General features: G+C 35.3%; 1 protein-coding gene across 5 annotated transcripts; it reads left to right on the top strand.

The window, feature by feature from the left end:
• The first annotated feature begins 148 nt into the window (after nucleotides 1-148).
• Nucleotides 149-17,080, top strand: LOC140790871 (uncharacterized). Of its 5 annotated transcripts, none has more exons than XR_012109462.1 (24): nucleotides 149-349; nucleotides 1,423-1,541; nucleotides 3,528-3,612; nucleotides 4,366-4,419; nucleotides 5,949-6,040; nucleotides 6,153-6,256; nucleotides 7,558-7,633; nucleotides 8,319-8,775; nucleotides 9,400-9,738; nucleotides 9,841-10,044; nucleotides 10,124-10,222; nucleotides 10,313-10,385; nucleotides 12,113-12,240; nucleotides 12,367-12,659; nucleotides 12,750-12,963; nucleotides 13,049-13,176; nucleotides 14,018-14,135; nucleotides 15,401-15,456; nucleotides 15,543-15,636; nucleotides 15,721-15,948; nucleotides 16,011-16,082; nucleotides 16,165-16,265; nucleotides 16,344-16,406; nucleotides 16,658-17,080. XR_012109462.1 is itself a non-coding variant. In XM_073141171.1 (24 exons), the coding sequence occupies exons 1-24, from the start codon at nucleotides 311-313 to the stop codon at nucleotides 16,763-16,765; spliced, it is 3,312 nt and encodes a 1,103-aa protein (XP_072997272.1). In that variant the 5' UTR covers nucleotides 149-310; the 3' UTR covers nucleotides 16,766-17,080. The 5 variants fall into 5 exon arrangements, 4 of the variants coding, with proteins under 4 accessions (XP_072997272.1, XP_072997273.1, XP_072997274.1 ...); XM_073141171.1 differs by having other exon boundaries at nucleotides 15,721-15,916; XM_073141172.1 differs by having other exon boundaries at nucleotides 12,367-12,655; nucleotides 12,746-12,963; nucleotides 15,721-15,916.
• The last annotated feature ends 2,911 nt before the right edge of the window (nucleotides 17,081-19,991 follow it).

Consider the following 19,991-nt stretch of genomic DNA (forward strand, 5'->3'; position numbering starts at 1 on the left):
TTTTACTTGGTCAGATGGTTTAAATTAACAAGCGAGATCTAGTTTTAATAAAGAGAAAAGACTTGTACCTAAATAAAGAATCATTTAGGGGCGTACACGCAAAAAAACCATGCGTCATTATCTCGCGGCATAAGCTTTATTACTTCTTGATTTGTTCTCTCGACGGCATCATTAACCTGTTCGTCGTCGCTTTCCGCGCGGAAGACCCGGCCCACGACCCATCTCTCTTCTCTCTTCTCCCTTCTCTCCGAGGTCAGATCGTACTCTACCGAGGAGCTGGAGGCGATCGCCCACCATCTCTCCATCGCTAATGTTCGCGAAGCGCCTTATTCAGAAGGCCTTGCATCAGGTATGGTTTTCTTAACCGGATCGTCTTTGTGAGTCATTTAGTACGTTTTTCTCGTTAAATTCTCTGTGGAACTTTGTTTTCTTGTATTTTTTGATCTCTGATTTCTTGCACATGGGAATCTGATCTGTTTTTTGATCCGATAGGGAGTCATGGGATGAGTCCCTCGTCGTTCTTGAATAGGGGTTTGTGTCTGAGATGATTGTTGCTAAGTGTTTAGACTAGCCCTAGGTGATCGTGGAAATGGTAGATGGGATATCTTAATATGGGAGGGAGTTGTTGAAACGTTACGCCCAAGAAGGAAGGGATGTATGCAAAAACGGTTATAATTTTGGGTAACTACTTCGATATGTGCTCCTCTTTGTTCTAAGTAAAATTAGCTGGAACTCAAATGTCAAAGAGAGCAAAATGTCCTAAGAGCTCACTTACCTCATATGATTCTAAGAATAGGATTTTTTTTCATCTTTGTTATGAACTGATGCCATATGATATGAAGCACCTATATTCATAACGAAAGAAGCTGCAACACATGTTGAAAGCGTGAAACTCCTCATGATAGTCCCCTGCTTATGTTTATATTTGATCTCGGCCGGTGTGAATAACTAACAAATCAGATTCCTTTTCATGCTTCCATTACATTTGCTTGTCTAAGTGCATTTGAATAACTTAGAATATTGAAACAACAATGACCTTTCTTGTACTACCTTAAAACAAATGCTACAAATGTACTTCCTTCTCATTGAGCCAGATTATGTAGTTTATGTGCCAGTTTCATGCTGACTGCAATGTTTGTAACATGCTTCTCGTCTGCACTCAATACATTTGAGCATTGATTTTTGAGTTTTGACCACTGTATGCATCATCAAAAGGCAGATTCATGTGCAAAATGGGTTCCCAATGGTCTCAATGTCATTTGATAAACAAGGCCATACCTTTTTGTTTACTGTTAAGTAGAATTATTTTTAGCATATCTGCTTTCACAGTTTGGAACTTCTTTTTTAGCATGTCCGTTATAATCCAATAAATATTGATTCTGATTTTTGTGTTTACATGTGTTTCTTTATTTTCTTCGGCAGCATGAGTTACAACCTGTAGCTGAAATGAACCTTCAAATCCCCATTCATTATGGGGTTCCAAATACTGCATCACTTCTAGCTTATGACCCTATCCAACGGCTTTTGGCAATTGGGACATTGTGAGTTCTGAAATTACTGACTTCTCATTCCATTTAACTGTCAAAGTCATCTTGGTTGATGTAGATTCTTATTTCCTGTTTCTATGGATTCTGAGGAAAATACAAATTAAAGTTTAGTAGTATTATTTCATTCTTTTAATTTCTAATTTAGTAATGTTATCATCAGTAGGTGATGATCTTTTGATGGGTGGATATTTTGTTTCTTTTCCTAAGAGGAGTAAGTTACCCTAGGAGACATTAGTAATCGATCTTCTTAATTGCTTTCTTTTTAAATTTTCAGTTTTTACTCTCTATCTTTCACACACACTCTTCTCCTACTCACTAAGCTCATTGGGCGGTCGATATGATAGCCCCTCTGCCTAGTCTACACTTTAGTGAACTCGAATGAGTTTTTAAAAAAAAAAAATATTTATCTTTTTCTCACTCACTTTTAAACTCCTCTTTTTTTTACTGCTATAGAACAATAACAAAGAGAAATCTCTCTCTTTGCTATTATTTTGTAGTATTAGTTTACAAGTATAAAAATTTGTCAAATTCAAGTCGGAATTTAGTATAGTTTAGAGTGAGTTTTTAATTTAGGTTTTAGACTTTATATGTGACTAATGTTTTTTTTAATTTTCTTATAAATTTTTAGAAATTATTTACATTTTAAATAATATTTAGAGTTTTACGTAATTAAAAATAGTTCAACCCAATACTGGCGGTCGATATGGCTGATATCTATCGTTTTTTCTAACGGCCGATCTCGATTCCGATACCGAGTTTCGAAACCTTGGTAAGTATCTATAGGTGTGTCCTTTTGTAATTATCTTGGTAATATTCTAAAGTGTTGAATGTACTTCCAATAATGAGTACATACTGTTCACTGGCAAAGTTCAAGTCTTATTTCTTTTCATGGTGGCATTTTTCTGGTGTTCTACCACTATGATTTGAAAGTCAAGGCTGTCAGAATATTGTGATATAAGTTGGCTGATCGTATATAATCTAACTAATCAAGTAATAAGTAGTCCAGTAGTACTGCTTTATGAATAAGATTGTCAAGGTGATTACAAGGCCCTGGTAGGCAATCGGGCACCTTCAAATGGTTAATTCGTATCTTCAGCAAGGGTCACTCTTTTAAGGAGGAAAAGTGAGGAACTTGGAGAAAGAAAAGAAAGACACTGTTAAGGTGCTTCATTGGTGGAGTAGTACGACAAATAGATGAGAAGGTCCATGGAATGGAAGATGGAATGGATCACAAATGAATATTATGTTTTTGATCTGTTTGATATCTTCACAGAAAAGTTTAAGAAAAAACATAAATTTTATTTTAAGAGTGTCAAAATGTTAGAACTTAGAAGTTACATAGATTTTTTATCATGTTTCTATATATGTGATGCCTTGAAGTAGCATGCACTGTCTATGACCTTGATATAGTTATATACTGACATTAGACACGAAGATTCTTGAGGTCTCCTGTATAACATTATATCAAGCTTGGCATACACAAAGAGATTGCTAGTCTAATCATCTAATCAGTGACAATACTTTGTAATCTAAAACCAAGTCAGTAAAGTTTATTATGTGAAGAATGTGATCAATATCCAGATATGAGGATCCGTAATCTCTAAATCCTGCAACTAGGATTGAATCTACTTTAGTATACCATGTTCTAGGTTTTGTTATCTTGGCACAATGGTCATCATTGTTAACCCCCCAAATAGCATCTAATTAAGAGAGCAACTTGCCTAGTTAGTCATTACTCTTAAGTTCCAATCTTCCAGATGTGTAAGGTGTGTATTAATCATGACGTTGATATTGATTTTGTTAAGAGTTTATCACATTATATGTATGCTTTATTATTAAAAGGAAAGGGCATGAATCAATACTGTAGAGAAATTAATCTCAATGCAAATATAATTTTCATTTGTTGGCTGTTAGCAAAAGTTAACATCACAACCAGTATTATACCTGCATTTAATGATTTTTCTGTTGTGGTGTTTGCAGGGATGGTAGGATAAAAATAATTGGAGGTGAAAATATTGAGGGCCTGCTTTTATCATCAAAAAAGGTGCCTTACAAGTACCTGGAGGTATGTAGCTTTTTAGTGCACCATTTCTTAGAATATGCATTTTAATCGGGTTTTTTTTTAATGATCTGAGGAATAAGTAGTTGGATGTTGCAAAATGCGATGACCTGAGGAAGAATCAGTTGAATGTTGCAAGATGCCTTTGAGCCATAGCTTGTGTCATCCATATAAGAATGATATAGGGCAAATGAGAGTGCTACTATGCAATCGTGGACTTATTGAGTAGAGGAGATTAGGGAGAGAACAGAAATGAAAAAGATGAAGAGAATAGTATTTTAGAAAAAGATAATAAATAGAAAGGGAGAGGGAGAAACAAGCCACATTTGAACAAAAAGTCTTATTATCATTCCTAGATCCATTCTTTATAAGGCTCTAGCTTATTCCTTATGACAGATAATTTGATCCTTAAAGGACTCTTAAAGAAGAGGTAAAATGTAAAACAAATAAACTAGGAGTCTTACTCATCTTTGCTATTGTAGACCAGGATTACTCATTAAAAACTCGCTATAGTACAGCTATAGTCCTACAGTTAAAGCAGAAAAAGAAACTTGGAAATGCTCCAAAAACACTTAGAAAAGGAGCTAGTGAACCAAAGTGCAAAGTGCTATTTAAACTTCAAACTGGACTTGAACATGAAATCTCTCTTAGTAGTATGTCATGCACAGTTTCTTTGTTTTCACATTTTAGTTCCTTCTTTGGCTATCTTATAAAGGAATTCCATTTCTCTGTGCTAACCCCTCATTCTCTCTATTGCAGTTTCTACAAAACCAAGGATTTCTTGTTGCTATCTCAAATGAGAATGAAATCCAGGTACAAGATAATAAACTTCTTTCAGTTTCTCCACCTGTAGAGGTAATATAATTGGGACTACATATTAATCACTTAGTAACACATTAAAGATTCCAAAAGTTGGGCCATTTCATCACGTTAGACTGAAGTATCAACAGTTACTGGGAGCTGAGAGTACATCATAGTAACACTATGATCTGACTTAAATGGGAAGCATATCTCAGATTCTCGTTGTTGGATCACTTATATAGTCTGTAACAGCTTGGATACAATGTATCTTGTGGACAAGCATAGATGACATGAGGATACTCATGATATTGAGAAGCATTATGTTCTAAAGAAAAAGGTCAAGATGGAGGCCATGGCTGTCTTATGACAGCTTTAGGCTCTTCCCGCCAATATTTTATAATTTATATGTATTATCAATATGCTAGGTATCTTGCAATTGTGTACAGTCACAATGTTATATTTGTGAATGCTTGTCAATATGGACAACTTTGTTATTTTATCGTCTCTTTTTATTTTTAAACCTTTACCATTTCATAACACTATCATTGATATTTTGAGTGATTTTCACTAAGTTTGTAAGATCCCTGTTCAATTATGTTACTGACTGAACTGAAAATAACATATGATACTTATAATGAAGATATCGATGTATTTTAGAGGCAAGTTTTGAGCTAAAGCCATCGGGTATGGTGTTTGTACAGCTAGGCCTCATAGCCGCCATATACCTTTTGACTGCCTTTTGTAACTCTGATAAGTCATAGGCAAAATACGATGAGAAACTGTTTAGTTAAAAGTTTTCCAGATATTTAGGATAAGAGAAACATTTAGAATGGTATAGACATGTGTTGAGACAGTTCCATTGCACCCGCAACAGGGACTGTTTGAAATCAAGTTAGAAATGAAACTCTGAAACTCTAAATTTGAGTATAGATGTCAGTGAGAACTAACATGATGGCCCATGCCTAAAATAAGAGGATATGGCCCATAATAATGCTGAATGATGGAAAAGAATTCACAGTATTAGATCAACATAGTTTGGATCAACGATGGCCGTGCCGCAAGAGAGGGAGAGAAAAAGATAAGGGAGAATGGGCTCGTCATCGCTGCTAGCCTTGCGCTTGCTCGCTCGCTGCTCTCAGTCCCTCGAATCTGCAACTTAAAGTTTTTATTTAACCCGACCCTATCTGACCCATCTCTCACCCTTTCTTCCTCCTCGAGTTAGGGCACCCGATACGAGTGGCCGAGAGCGGCGAGCAAGCAAGCGAGCGGCGAGGCGGTGAGGACGGCACCCCTCGTGCCACATGCTTATATGCCGCCGGCATGACCATCCAAGGTTGGGATATGGGGTTCTGCCATTGTTAACTTTCTATTGCTTATCTGCATATTATGGTGATGCTGCAGTATTAGAATGATTTATCTGTGTAATAATGATCTATTAGTTTGTTTTTGTTAGTCAATGTATGCTGCTGTTATTATGTATTATGTGTACCCAAGACATGTCGACCCATTCACTAAACAATAGAGTTTTTCCACTTTGGCAGGTCTGGAATCTGGAACTCCGGCAACTATTTTATTGTGCACAGTGGGAAGTCAATATAACTGCTTTTGCTGTTATACCGAGGACCTTTTTAATGTGCGCTGCAGATATGGAAATGATTTGTTATATAAGTTAGATGCAAGCAAATTGTTTGGAGAAGTTAATCAGATATACCTACACTACACCCTATTTTGTTTGTTTTCTGTAGGTTTCTTGGAGATGAGAATGGATTGTTTTCTGTTTTGAAGTTTGATGTTGCAGAAGGAAAGCTTCAAAAGATGCCATATCATGTTCCTGTAGATGTTCTAACTGGTATTCATGTTGTTTCCAACTTACAAGGAATTGATACTGCGATTATACTGTGATATTTTTCTTCCTTTATCCATGATGAATCTATTAATATGTCATCTCTTCGTCAACTTCTTGGCATTTGTGTAGTTTAAACTTTGACCTTCAATGAAGAGCAAACTACATTGCATATCCTTGTTGATAGTCGACCATTAGGTCCTAGCCAGTAGATGAAGTCTACAAGAATCTTCTATTTTTATAGATAAGCTACCTCTGATGGAATTTCACATTGAAAAATCTATGAAAAGGTCTTGGAAAAGACACTTATTTTTCTCGCCACGCCCGCTGCTTCATTCAATCAATCATATGTTTTCTAATTTTAAGGTAGAGAAATTCATTTCAGTATTCGTCCATCCTTAAAAGTTGGTCTTAAATAAAAAGGAGTGAAGTATGATGCAGAGAAAAAAAAACAGTGAGTTATGTCAGATAGCTGGTTTAATTAGTAGAGAACAATAGGATTTTCTAAAGTTGTTGTAATTCCTTTTTTGTCACTTGCTCACCCACAATATTGCTCATCACCTCCCAACAATCTTGTTGTTTGAGTTACTAATCTCTAGCTTTTGTATTTGCAATTTTTATCTAATTATATTTTGTCAATAGCTTCATGTTACCATTGGTTAGTACACGGAGCTATGTTAGTAATGAAGGCCATGATGTATACAGGAAATTGGTTATTAAAAGTAGTGCTATGTAGCCACAGGTTCTTTATAATGTTATTGTAAATACTACTGCTGTGTAGGATGTCCTACATGGTTATTAATTAAGCTGTATAGCCAGTTACAAACTTGTCATGTAGGATGGCCTACACATCAGTGGTATTTACAAAGACACTTTAAAGGACCCAAATCATTTTCTGATTATTAATTCAAAGTTTGTGAAATTTGTGAAGGAACTGCTGTCAAATAGAAATAGACATATTATGTGTTGCGGTAAATTTGTGAAATTTACAACAACAGCAAAAAAAAAGAAAAAAAAAGAGAACATCATCATAGGTATTTGAGATGGGTATATGAATCTAATTTGCCATTCATCTCTGAGTAAGGCTATGCTCTTTATCAGTTTAATGCCTTGGTTCGAAACAAACTTCATTGGTTTTTTCCCATTCACTGATGAATATGAATATATGATGTCATAGATTTCTTGGTATCCAATCATTTAAAACTATTGTCATATATGGAGCTTTAGTTTTCTGTATTCTCCTAGTCTATTCAAATTTATGTTGGTTAGACACAGACTTTATAATTTTGCTCCATCTTTCTCCACAGAAGCAGCTGGTATTTCCTTGTTTGATCCTCAACCTATTGTTGGAATTCTGCCACAACCTTATACTTCTGGGACCAGGTATAATGAGTACTTTTATTTCTTTAAAAATATCGTGCTCTTTTTTATGTTTCTGAGCAGGTGTTTCTCTCTTATTAACTTTTGAAGTGCATATTTTCTTAAGCATTGCCTAGAATCTCAATGATGCAAGACATTGTTCATAAGTAAGAATAGGAATGCTCAGTGAAGGTAAAAGAAGGGAACTGTGTGACAGAACATCTAACTGCAAGGCATCATACAACTACAAATTATAGGCCTCAAAATGCGATTATTTTGGAACTGTGTGATGGAACATTTACTAGTCATTCCTCTGGAGTATCAGAGTGATGCTGGACTATGAAAACTTCAATTTTCCTCTTTTTTTTTTCTGCTAGAACCGATATGAGGATGCTATCTTTTTGTTTATTTTCTTGATGAGTTCTACACCAAGAATATGTGATTTTATTGCAGGGTGTTGATTAATGATTAGTATGTTAAATGGAGAAAGGAAACTGTTAAAGTTTCAAACATTTAGTAACTGTTGCCTTGACTGATATGAAAATTCTTTGTTTTATTAGTTGAAAAACTTACTAAACTTAAGTTTTTATTGCAAGTTTGCTTCTTCCTTTTGAGGACTGTTTATCTCTAGAATAGTCTTTCTGTTTATGCTGATATGAGCATTTTATCTGATTGAAAAAATTGCTACATCAATTTGTCTCTATTACAGAGTACTGATTGTGTATGAAAAAGGACTATTAGTTCTTTGGGATATATCGGAGAACAGGGTTGTTGCTGTCAGGGGTTATGGGAATCTACAGTTGAAGGGTGAGGAGAGCACTGATTCTCAGGGTGATGCAGGAAATGAGCTATTAGGAGGTTTAGATGAGAATGAACAAGAGGAAAATGAAATTTGCTCCTTCTGCTGGGCATCTAACACTGGTTCTGTTGTTGCTATCGGCTACATCACTGGAGACATACTGTTGTGGAATATGTCCCCAAAGCACTCTGTGAAAGGGAAACAAGCTGGTATACCCAATGTTGTTAAGCTGCAATTGTCTTCTGGAAATCGTAGGCTTCCTGTCATTGTCTTGCATTGGTCTGCTAGTGCGAAAACAGACAATGATAAAGCAGGGCATCTTTTTGTCTACGGTGGTGATGATATGGGATCTGAAGAGGTTTTAACGGTTCGTTGTCCATGCTATGGTTCCTTGTTTCTTTAAATTTCTGCTGTTCTCTATTGGCTCATACAATGAGCCATGTATACAGTGTCTGATAGTTGTATTTTATCTGGATTTGTATAAAAGTCAACAGCCATCCATATGATCCACGTAACACACTTTATATTAATCCATTCACTATTGGCACATGAATTATAAATTTCCTATTTCCTAGGGAAACTTGTTAGACATATTCCTTTTTTTTAGCCCTATGGATCAGTTTCCTTCTATTCAGCTCTATGTATAAAAGGTTCTTTGTCCAATTTAGTGTTGTAATATCTCTTCTTACTGCTTCCTCCTACATCATTTTTGGTCTCTCTCCCTCTCAAGGGACCTTCTTAATGTGTGGTCTCCTTTGTACATGTCCAGACCATCTAGATCAATTCTCATGTAACTTATCCTCTACTGGTGTTGCCCCTTGAATTGCATATATTTTTTTCTTACCTCACTCATCTATGGTTTGCCTATTGGGAATGAAGCCATTTATTTCCTAGGAACTAGTGAGCTCATATATGAAATTAATTGTGACTAAGCTACTACTAAAGTACTAGTTTTACCATAAATTTGTGCTGAGGATGTTTCACATTGCAGGTTCTCAGCCTCGAGTGTTCCTCTGGATTAGATTCTGTAAGATGCACCTATCGTATGGACCTCAAACTTAATGGATCTTTTGCAGACATGATTCTAATACCAGATGCTGTGGCTCCAGAGAAAGATTGTACTGCTGCTCTTCTTGTATTGGCAAATCCTGGACAATTAAGTGTGTATGATGGCAATCAGTTCTCTGTGCAAAACCCTGGCAAGGAGGACAAATTTTGTGCTCAAGCAGAAAACTTCCCAGTCACAGTACCAACTATTGATCCTTGTATGACTGTTGCAAAGCTATGTTTACTACCAATAGGGCAAAATTCTTCCAAGGGTTTGCTGAAGGTACTTCTCTTCTGAAATTCTGGCTGTCTGTTGACTTTACTGCTGATCTTCTTGAATCATTACTATGTGGTGCTTATGTCACTTTTGTTTTATCAATTTTAGAAATTCTATACTAGCAAAACTGTGACGCCTTCCCCATTAAGGGGTTCAAAGTGGCCTTTGACGGGTGGGGTTCCCGGTGAAATGTTGTTCTCGGAAGATCATGGAGTAAGAAGAATATATATAGCTGGTTATAAAGATGGATCTGTAAGAATATGGGATGCGACATTTCCAATCCTGACACTCATGTTTGTCTTAGAAGGAAAGGTTAGTGCTGTGCATTTACTACCTGATGAGTTGTATATCAAATTTTCAAGTGATCACATGTCTTAGAGTTTGACTGCAGGTTCCAGGTATTGAGATAGATGGGGAAAATGCTTCAGTATCATCACTGGACTTTTGCTCCTTGACTGTGACTTTGGCAGTTGGCAGTGAATGTGGTTTGGTTAGACCATTGCACAATAATTATCCTTTTTTAAGGCAGAAGAGCAGTTTACTATATATTTGTATTCATTGTTTTCTTTTGATTATATAGGTACGAGTATATAAGTTTCATGAGAACACTGAAGGTTCAAGTTTCCACTTTGTGAGTGAATCTAAACAGGAAGGTACTTTGTTTTCAACTTTGTTAGTCATAGTGATTAATTTGAAATATCTACCCTCGGCATTTCACACGAAATAGTGCACATTTAGTATTAAATTGTTTGATGCAAGGATGCCCGTGCCGTGCCAGTAGAGGCACGGCACTTGGCACGGGGTGTGCCAGTAGCACACCCTCGTGCCAACCGGCACGTGTGCCGTGCCGTCCGGCATGGCCTCGTGCCGGTCATGTGTCAATGTAGAGACATTTTTTTAAATTTTTTTTATTTTTATCAATTTTTATCAAATCAACTTTATTTATTTTCTTAACAACCATGATATGACATGTGAAACCTATTTTTTTTTAACTTTTTCTTTTTTTCATCAATTAATTTTTGTCATTTGTTATTTTTGAAATGACAACTTATTTGTCATTTTTTAAAATTGGAATGACAACTCATTTGTCAGACCTAGACAATCACAAAACCGAATTTATCAGAGACAGAAGAAAAAAAAAAGGGACCATCTCAAGCTCAATATGATTATAGCCAAATGAGGGAAAGACTTGAGTCTATAGGTAGCAGGACATCAGGAGAGGTGCGCCCACAGAATGATATGAGTTCATCATCATTACTATCATAACAATCACACCTACTAGAGCCGCAACACCCTTATTATACTCCATATCCACAATCTGTATATGCTTATAGTGTGTTTGTGCCTGTGCCGGTGCTGATCGTTCCCGTGCATATTCAATATTTATATCATATCATCGAAGAATTACAAAATTCTTATTTGTATGAAGATCATGTGAGATGTTATTAACAATCAATATTATCAGTGGATGAGTTTTGAAGAATATCGACAGTATTTAACGCAACATTCCGGTGTTATTTTTGTGCCAACAAATAAAGTCTTTGATCCTCCTGTCATTCTATGTTCAACTAGATATTAGTTTTAATTATTGAAATATTATCAATTATATATTGAATGATTAATTATGTATTAAATGTTATTATGTGTTCAATTATATTATGGAGTGTTTAATCATTAATATTAATTTTAATGAATGTATTCAATCATATTATGTGTTGAATAATATTTATATTTAACTGTTGTTTTATCTTTAATAAAATATGTTATTTACAAAAATAATCTAAAGATAAAATATTGTAATGTAGATTTTAAATTTTAATACATATATTTAGACAAAAAATTAAATATTGACATACCAAAGACTAAAAAATATCTCTAAATATCCTAAAAAATTTATTAAAAATATTATAAATGTGTGCCACTGGCACGGGGGGCGTGCCGCTTGCCCCGTGCCGATGGTGGCACGGCCATCACTGGTTTGATGTGAATGAAATCATGCAAAATTTGAGAGGAAATATTTTGCATCTTCAACGACATCTAGTATTGATATGGGAAACAAGAGATAGCATGCTCTAGTTGCACGATAATTGATGCAAATTAAAATGAGAAATAATTTACAGGCAGGGATATGCATACTTTAATGTAGTAAGGGTGTGGTGCAAACATTATTCTAACCTATGAGCAATACACAGCAGCTGCACTACTATAAAACAGCAATCTGAATTCAGGTTTGAAGACATTTCTCATATCTTTAATATGCTTCTAAGTATAGTTGATATGAAATGGTGCAAATGGCTGTCATTTTCCTTTTCTGCATTGAGTTGTAGTGGTCTTTAACTTTGTGGGAGATTCAATTTCATTGATGAAATGTAATGTGCAGTTCATATTGTGCATCATGGAAAAGGATTTCATTGTAATGCGGCCTTCATGGTCTTGAAGGCACCTGTCCGAAAGCTTCAATATGGAAATTCAGGGGAGAGAATTGCTATAGGATTTGAAAGTGGTCAGGTATGCAGTACCTTTTTTCTATTGACAATTTATCTTTTTTCCTTTTCTGCTAGAATTCAGGTCATCATTTTAAAAATTCTTAACAGACTACCCGCTTGTGTCACACTTTCTTGGTCCTCTTTTCAGGTGGCAATGCTTGACGTCTGTGAGCTATCAGTTATGTTTTGTACGGATTGTGCATCTGGAGCAAACTCCCCTGTCATATCTTTAAGCATTCAAGATATTTATGGAAGTACTGCTCCAGTAGACAGTCCACAAAAAGTAAGCCCCAATAGTTTAAAGAACACCATGGAGGTACTAATTATTTTAACCAAGGATGCACGTGTTACAATTGTTGATAGTACTACTGGCGTTATTATAAGCTCACAATCATTGTGCCAGAAGCAATCATCTGCAATTTCGATGTATGTCATAGGCAAGTAATTATCTTTCATCTCATTAAGAAAAACAATTCATCTCTCAATCTTATGTTGGAGTAATTCTGCATTTCTTCTTGGATTTTTAGATAGAAGTAATGTGATATCTGGCACATCGGAAGAGAATTATTCCCAACATTCACCATGTAAAGACACAGACCCAAATGAGTCCAAAATTAGTGATAATCTCGACGAAAGAAAAACAAGAGTGGTTGATGAGCACCAGCCAACCGATGCATCGGACCTGCTTCTTTTGTTATGTTGTGAGGATGTCTTGCATCTGTATTCTTTAAAATCTATTATACAGGTGAGTATCACACATATGTTAGCTTGACTGACAATTCATCACATCTTATCTTTGTTGTGACCTTTTCCTTTCCTCTTAATTTAAGGGGGAAAGCAAGCATCTTCACAAAGTGAAACTTGCAAAACAGTGTTGTTGGTCAACAAATTTCAAGACGAGAGATGAGAAAGCATGTGGATTATTATTAATTTATCAAACAGGGGATATGGAGTTTAGGTAGACAATAATTTTACTATTACTCCTACATTCCTTCTTCTTAGAACAAGTTTAAAAAAAATAGTGTTATTTTACATAATATAATGATGGGAAAATAGACTTTTTGTGCCATGATCTTTAGTTTGCTAGAGAAATTTGCAGCTAACGTAGGATCTGAGTGAAGCATTCTCTTTTCTATATCTTCCTATCATTTTTTAACAGAATGACATTTTGTCAGGATTTCTGTTTTCAAATAGGTTTCCTATAGACGCCATGGATATCTCTAATATTTCAAACATACAAAATTCATACAGAACTTTTAAACAATATTCTTCAGTACCCAAACTTTTTTATCCTTAGACTTTCCATCCTCTCTTTCTTCAATTCTATCGTGTGATCCATCCCCATTAACGAATTGGTAACAATGATTTCTAGAACAGTGGTATTCTTTTGCTGCTTGACTTCCATTGATATCCACATTCCTCGCCACCTTTCAGTTTCAAACTGTGGTTGATGGCTTGTTGCTTTCTCTGTCATCCTCCCCTTCACTTGCAACTGATGAACATTCCCTGCTGATCAACTATCATCCACATCTTTATCATTCCCATTCGCGTATTCCTTGGCCTGTTTTCACCTTTAGACTGCCAGGTAGTAGGTATGACAATAGAGAGAAGATCCATGATGGAGGTAAGTAATAGGGTACTTTTGGTATGTAAAGTGATGTTTCTGTAAAAGTTCACATAGATGATATATATGTGAAAATTGAAAGTCTTCAGTAATGTATATGTTGCTTCAAGATATGTTTTCTTGGAATTGGAGTATGCTTATTGATTTATATATTTGTTACTTTGTTAACGGACAGGTCTTTGCTGGATTTAGAAAGAGTTGGTGAGAGCTCCTTAATGTCGTTGTTAAGATGGAGTTTCAAGACCAACATGGATAAAACCATGAGTTCTTCTGGCAATGGACAAGTTGCTTTGGTAAATATATTTGCTTCTTTCTATACATTTGTTTCATAAAGTTTCAAAATTTTCTTTCTTTCAAACTTACATATGTGATATCTAGTTAATATAAAATATTCTGCTTCATGAAATTGTGATATTGAAGATTTTTAAGACAGTCATTAGTCACTTGAAAGTCAGTTTGCTTCCTCCAATCAAGAAAGATCTAGTTCTCATGAGATATGTTTGTTATTTTGCCTCATTTATTTATTTCCTCCTTAAAGGTATTTTGAGTTACTACTACAAATCCATGACTCATATCTGTCTCTTTCCTTTCTCTAAATATATATTGAGATATAATATCAAATGTATCATTCAAATGAACTGACAATCAGAACTTTACCTTTATAATATAAATTGAACTTCGATGAACTGAAGGCAGTTTTTAGCTTTCTACCTGATGAAATAAACCTTTATTAGTTGGTAAAAGAACATATTTAGAAATAGGATTACTTGATACATAGTTCATGGTGCTGATTTGATTGTTTCTACATTACTGTAAGGTTCATTAGATCCTTTTATCTTTCCATGTAAAAGTTGCTTAGCTCTTGCCCATGCTTCCTGCTTTCCATCTTTGGCAATAGACATTGATTGGACATTCATTGCATCAGTTTAAAATATCACCTCATTTCCTCTTAACTCATTTATTTGGTTCTGCACTAGTAACCTACTATATTCTTTCTAGATTAAGTTGACGAAAATGATTTTTCTGCCATACTAAAATACTAAAATACTAAAATATATGAAGTTTCTAACATAATATCAGCAATGGATGTACCGAATGCAGTACATTGTTTCTCGCTGTCTAGCTCAGTGCTTGATGATACAGTGTCCTACCATTGCCATATGATACTACTCCCTTTTCTCAACATGCTGCTGTGTGATGGAAGAACATTTATTTTTCTAGCAGTTGTCGACTTGTCTCAGGCTAGTGCATAGTATAACATGGCAACTTTACCAGTAGGGTATACATGCACATCAAAATGATGGTGTGGCCCCATTGCACTGATGTTGTATGTACGACATTATATTCATGGTTGCTCCACACATACTGGTATTCTGTTTCATGTAAGTCCAAGCTTATCTGGACTTCTCATCCATGTATGTCAGGACATAATCCTAAAATTCATGTTCATGTGCATTTACCTTGAATGTGTAGTCTTCTCAATAACAAAGGTTTCCCACCTAATGCTTTTCCTCTTGAAGACTGCTGTTAATTTCTTTCCACCCCTATTATCTTATAGGTGAGTGGTTCTGAACTTGCATTCATTTCTATTCTGAACTGCGAAAATGACTTCAGGTATCTTTCTTTGCATAAATTTTTGGAGAAGTGTGTTGTAAATGTGGGTATCGTCTTTCTCAATGTGTATATATGATAAATCTTAGGATTCCAGAATCTTTGCCATTCCTTCATGATAGAGTTCTTGCAGCTGCTGCAGAAGCTGCTATTAATGCTTGTACTCGTCAGAAAAAGAAGCAGGTTGGGCATTTTCTTCTTTCTTCCATGTACCATTATCTACTCGACGTTTTATCCTACATAAATGTTATAACTTTTCTGCCACAGGAGACAGGTCCTAGAATTCTTGGTGGTATCATCAAAGGACTTAAAGGGGGTAGAACAGAGAACTATGCTGATATTGCTGATAGGTTTCTCTACTATAGTTCCACTCAACAGTTGGAGGAGCTTCTTTCAAAGATCCCTTTTGTACAACCATCAATCACAAGTGACGGTGATTTAGGAGCTGATGAATTGAGCATTGGTTCTCTCTCAACACACCCTATATATATAATTGTATGTCTTTGTGCATATATACATACATGTCTGCATCTCTCTCAAACCAAACTTCCATGCAGATGACATTGAGATTGATGATACAATACAAGCCCCATCAACCTCAACTAACATGAATAAAAAAAACAGAAGAGGTAGGGTGCTGATATCTCAAGTTGCAAGAACACAAAAACTTTCTGCTCCTTTAATTCACTTAGGTTTTATCTTATACCATAGACGCTGAGGAAAGAGAAAAGTTATTTGAGGGATCAAGTGATGTCACAAAGCCAAGAGTAAGAACGACTCAAGAAATCCTCACCCAGTATCGATTCGCTGGGGTAATTATTCTGGACATGGTGAATCAGTTTTACTTTATTTTCTAGAACTGCTTATGCTGATGTTCCTCCCTATACCAGGATGCCTCTGCAGCAGCAGCTCATGCAAAAGATAAGCTTGTACAACGGCAAGAGAAGCTTGAGGTAAGGGAGCATCTGACTTTATGTAATATTGAGATTAGGTTTTGTGTGTCCTAATTCTAGGTGACCCCAACTATATATGCCACTTAAAACTTTCATATCATGGTCATTTTGTTCTTGGAAGTGAATTCTGAGCTATTATAGTAATACAATTTCTTGTTATTGTTTTTATTTTATCCTAATTGTTTTCTCTGACAAAGTGCATACTTTGGGTGATTGATGTAAGAACTTCTGATAAGTACTGTTTGTTCCAGAGATTAAGTCAACGCACTGCGGAGCTTCAAAGTGGAGCAGAAAATTTCCATGATATGGCTAATGAACTTGTCAAGGCAATGGAAAACAAGAAATGGTGGAAAATATGATGACAATTGTCAATTACAAATATTTAACTTACATAGGTACGTGCTATCACTTGCTGCCTTGCTGCACACCCGTAAAATGCCTTCGTAGCATCATATTTAACACCGTAAGTTCCTCTGGCCGCATCTCATCGTATTTATAAGATCCAAAATGAGTTTGCTGGCTTTATATATTGGCAATTCTTTGAGGTTACATTACTGTGTAAAGTGTGAATAAAGATATATTGAGAGAGTGATAGATACCCATACTGTGGAGTTGAATGAAATGTTAAAGGTTTTTGTTTGTTCCTGTGAGAAAAGTAAAAATGTTTTTTACCATGAGCTGCATTCATGTTCGCTATTTTTTGAAGCATGTGTGCCCTTTGCTCCTTGGGCAGCACTGTCAATTGATTAGAGTGACAGAAAAAAAAAATGTCTTTATCAGTTTAAGTAGGCAGTTGGAATGCTCTGCCCCCAAAATATGGGATAGAGTTTGAAATTTTTATAAAGCTATGGAAAGGAAGCATTAATTGGAATTGGGAGTGATGTTATAGCTCTTTTGTTCGTAAAATTTATTAACCTTTGTTCCTAAAATTCATAAACAAGAAGTGCATTCTTCTGTTTTCTTTCACATCCATTATCACCAGGTTTGCCATAATTGCTATTCACCGCATTCACAGTTACCGTTGTTTGGCTTCATGTATTTCTAATATCTGCATCTACAATTAATAAAATAAAGTCAGGTTTAAATTATGGATTCTATGAAATATTATTTTCAAAGGCTAAAATGAGTTCACATGCAACATCTCGATACAAAAATTTTATTTATATTGATTTCTTATTTATTATAGATGCTGTATCTTCAAACATATAAAACCAAACAACTCTATAGTGTCAGTTTTTCTTTTTACCCTCCTTTTGAGAAAAATTTGTGATACCTTTTTATTGGTGCTACTTAATCACGTTTGCACCGTCCAAGTAATGTAGACCTTTTACTTAACTTGACTAGGCAATGTCATAGAGCATTACATCGCCTGTCTTAAGTCCTCACCTGGAATTCTTAAAGCCTGATAGCTACCTTTCATCTACTTTCTTGTCTCATACTGAGTTTTTGACCAAAATGGATCCTTGCATAAATTATTATTTACCAGAATGGTGCTACTTAATAGCTTGCTTCTAGTTCTAGAGTCGTGAGCTCTAATCCTTCCTCTTCTATCGTAGTACGTATGAGGTGCTTATGGATATTTTTACCTTCTTGGTATTTATTTTGTTATAGCTCAGTTTGTGTTCGTTTTAAATGTGGGGTTTATATCTAGGATTGACCTGCTACGTTCCCTCTTTTTTCTCGTGTAGTAAATTGTAATCATTTGCTCGAATCTTATTAACATTGTCCTTCATTTTTTATAGTAACATATAAGCATTACATTACAAATAATTTTCTAGGTTATCAGCTGTTGAGAATCAAGTCGACGTAAAGGCCCTTTAGCAAGTTTCATTATCTTTATTATTAAGTACTAATTAGGCTCTCTTTAATAGAGAAGGTTATCAACTTTCATACTCATTTAAAACTTGGATTAAGTCAATACTAAAAGTCTGATGCAAGATGATGGGGACTTGACGCACTTTCTTCAAAAAAAATTTGCTAACACGATTATTGTGAGCTTGCTGACCATCCATCCTAGTCAACTCGTTTGTTTGCAATTTAAAAGGATTTGATGAGATACTTCTCCAGTGAAAGTTCGGCGATATTGAGAAGATTCTTTTCCTTTTAAAATAAATTTTAAAATTAAAAGTACTTTTCATTGACTTCAAAATCCAGTTTCTTTTTCATCTATAAAAAAATTTACCAAGGTTATTGGTGTTATTTTACATCTATAATTAATTTAACTCATTTATATAATAACTATATGTTAAGAAAATTAAAGTCAAAGTATATATTCTTAAGTTATTAAAAGTAAACTGTTAGGGTGTGAATAATAACAAAGATAATATGTACTATGTTTGTTTCTAATAAAATTTTGAAAGAAAATTAGTGGGCAATGAATTCTCTATAAACCTAATGCTACAAATTCGATTAAGAAGTCATTTTCAAATTACTAGACAACTAAATTTATCTTGTCACCAAATGAAAAATAAAATTAGAGAGAAGGCCATACGGATAAGTGGGGGTTTGGAGGCTCCATCCCTTGGAGGAAAGGGTGGAAGGCCATACAGCAGCTTAAGGTTTTGCTCAAAATTTAACTTTTTAATCTAGAAATTGTTTTGGAATAGGCTTCCTCATGGCCAGATCTTGGCTGTAACAAGGCTTAACTCGTTAGGTCTACGACATTTTTGAAGAGACGATCGATCGATCATCTATAATCTAGCTCTTGCCTTCGTATCATAAAACCATTGCTCCCAGAACCATCACCCTTCCAATTATGCCTTACTCATTCCTGACAACCTCTCCCCTGTCTAGTTCCTTCATTTACCTTCTCCTCCCGGATTATGGCAAGTTCCATTCCACATTGGCCACACAGGTGAGAGGCTCTTCTGTACATTAGCCAAAAAGGTATCTTTCATTTGATTGCTGATAGCCAACTAGCAACTAGCTTCACCTCACTGAATATAGTACCTTCTTGAGTTCATATTATTATTGTATTAAGTTTAAATATGTCTACTAAGAAGTTAATAAGTTGGTGGTTTGGTTAACTAATATGACATTCGGATGTACTTGGGGATGGGGCTTTTCTTGATCGACTGATATATATATATTGGCATACGGTGAGTTATTTTTAAATAATAAAACTTTTTTTTTGTTAAAAAGAAAAGAAAAGGAAAAGAAAAAAGAGTGAGGGATAGGAAGGGTAAAGGAAGTAGGTTGCCTTGGCATAAAGCAATCCTCACAAATTGACGCGGATTGGATAACTTTTTGAAAACTTTATCACAACTAATAGGATCCTGCCACATAGGCAGATGTTATCTCCTTCCTCTCCATGCTCTTTGCATGGTTGCAGGAGATCCAAATGAGTATTAGTGCCTCTGTATGCACCACGAGGGTCTTTTCCCAAGCACACACACAAATAATTATTTGCATAAATTTATATATATGTGGACGAAGAGCAACTCCCTAAGCAGGTCAGAATGCTTGGCAATTGGGGATGGGGATGGGGATGGTTGGACTGAATTCGTGCAATCTAAAAGCGGTCTTTAGTCCTCTGGATACTTTGCCATTCTGAACGTAGTTAATTCTAGTAGAGTTGGTAAGTAT

The sequence above is a fragment of the Typha latifolia genome, chromosome 6, assembly GCF_019914945.1.
Source record: "Typha latifolia isolate L0001 chromosome 6, TyphaL0001v2, whole genome shotgun sequence".
Taxonomy (NCBI): Eukaryota; Viridiplantae; Streptophyta; class Magnoliopsida; order Poales; family Typhaceae; genus Typha; species Typha latifolia.

What these genes read in the sequence shown, in the direction of transcription:
- LOC140790871 (XM_073141171.1), top strand. Translation starts at nt 311, where the DNA reads ATGTTCGCGAAGCGCCTTATTCAGAAGGCCTTGCATCAG. An exon ending in CCTTATACTTCTGGGACCAG is followed by an intron (nt 7,634 to 8,318) that starts GTATAATGAGTA and finishes TCTCTATTACAG; the next exon opens with AGTACTGATTGTGTATGAAA. An exon ending in GAGTGAATCTAAACAGGAAG is followed by an intron (nt 10,386 to 12,112) that starts GTACTTTGTTTT and finishes TGTAATGTGCAG; the next exon opens with TTCATATTGTGCATCATGGA.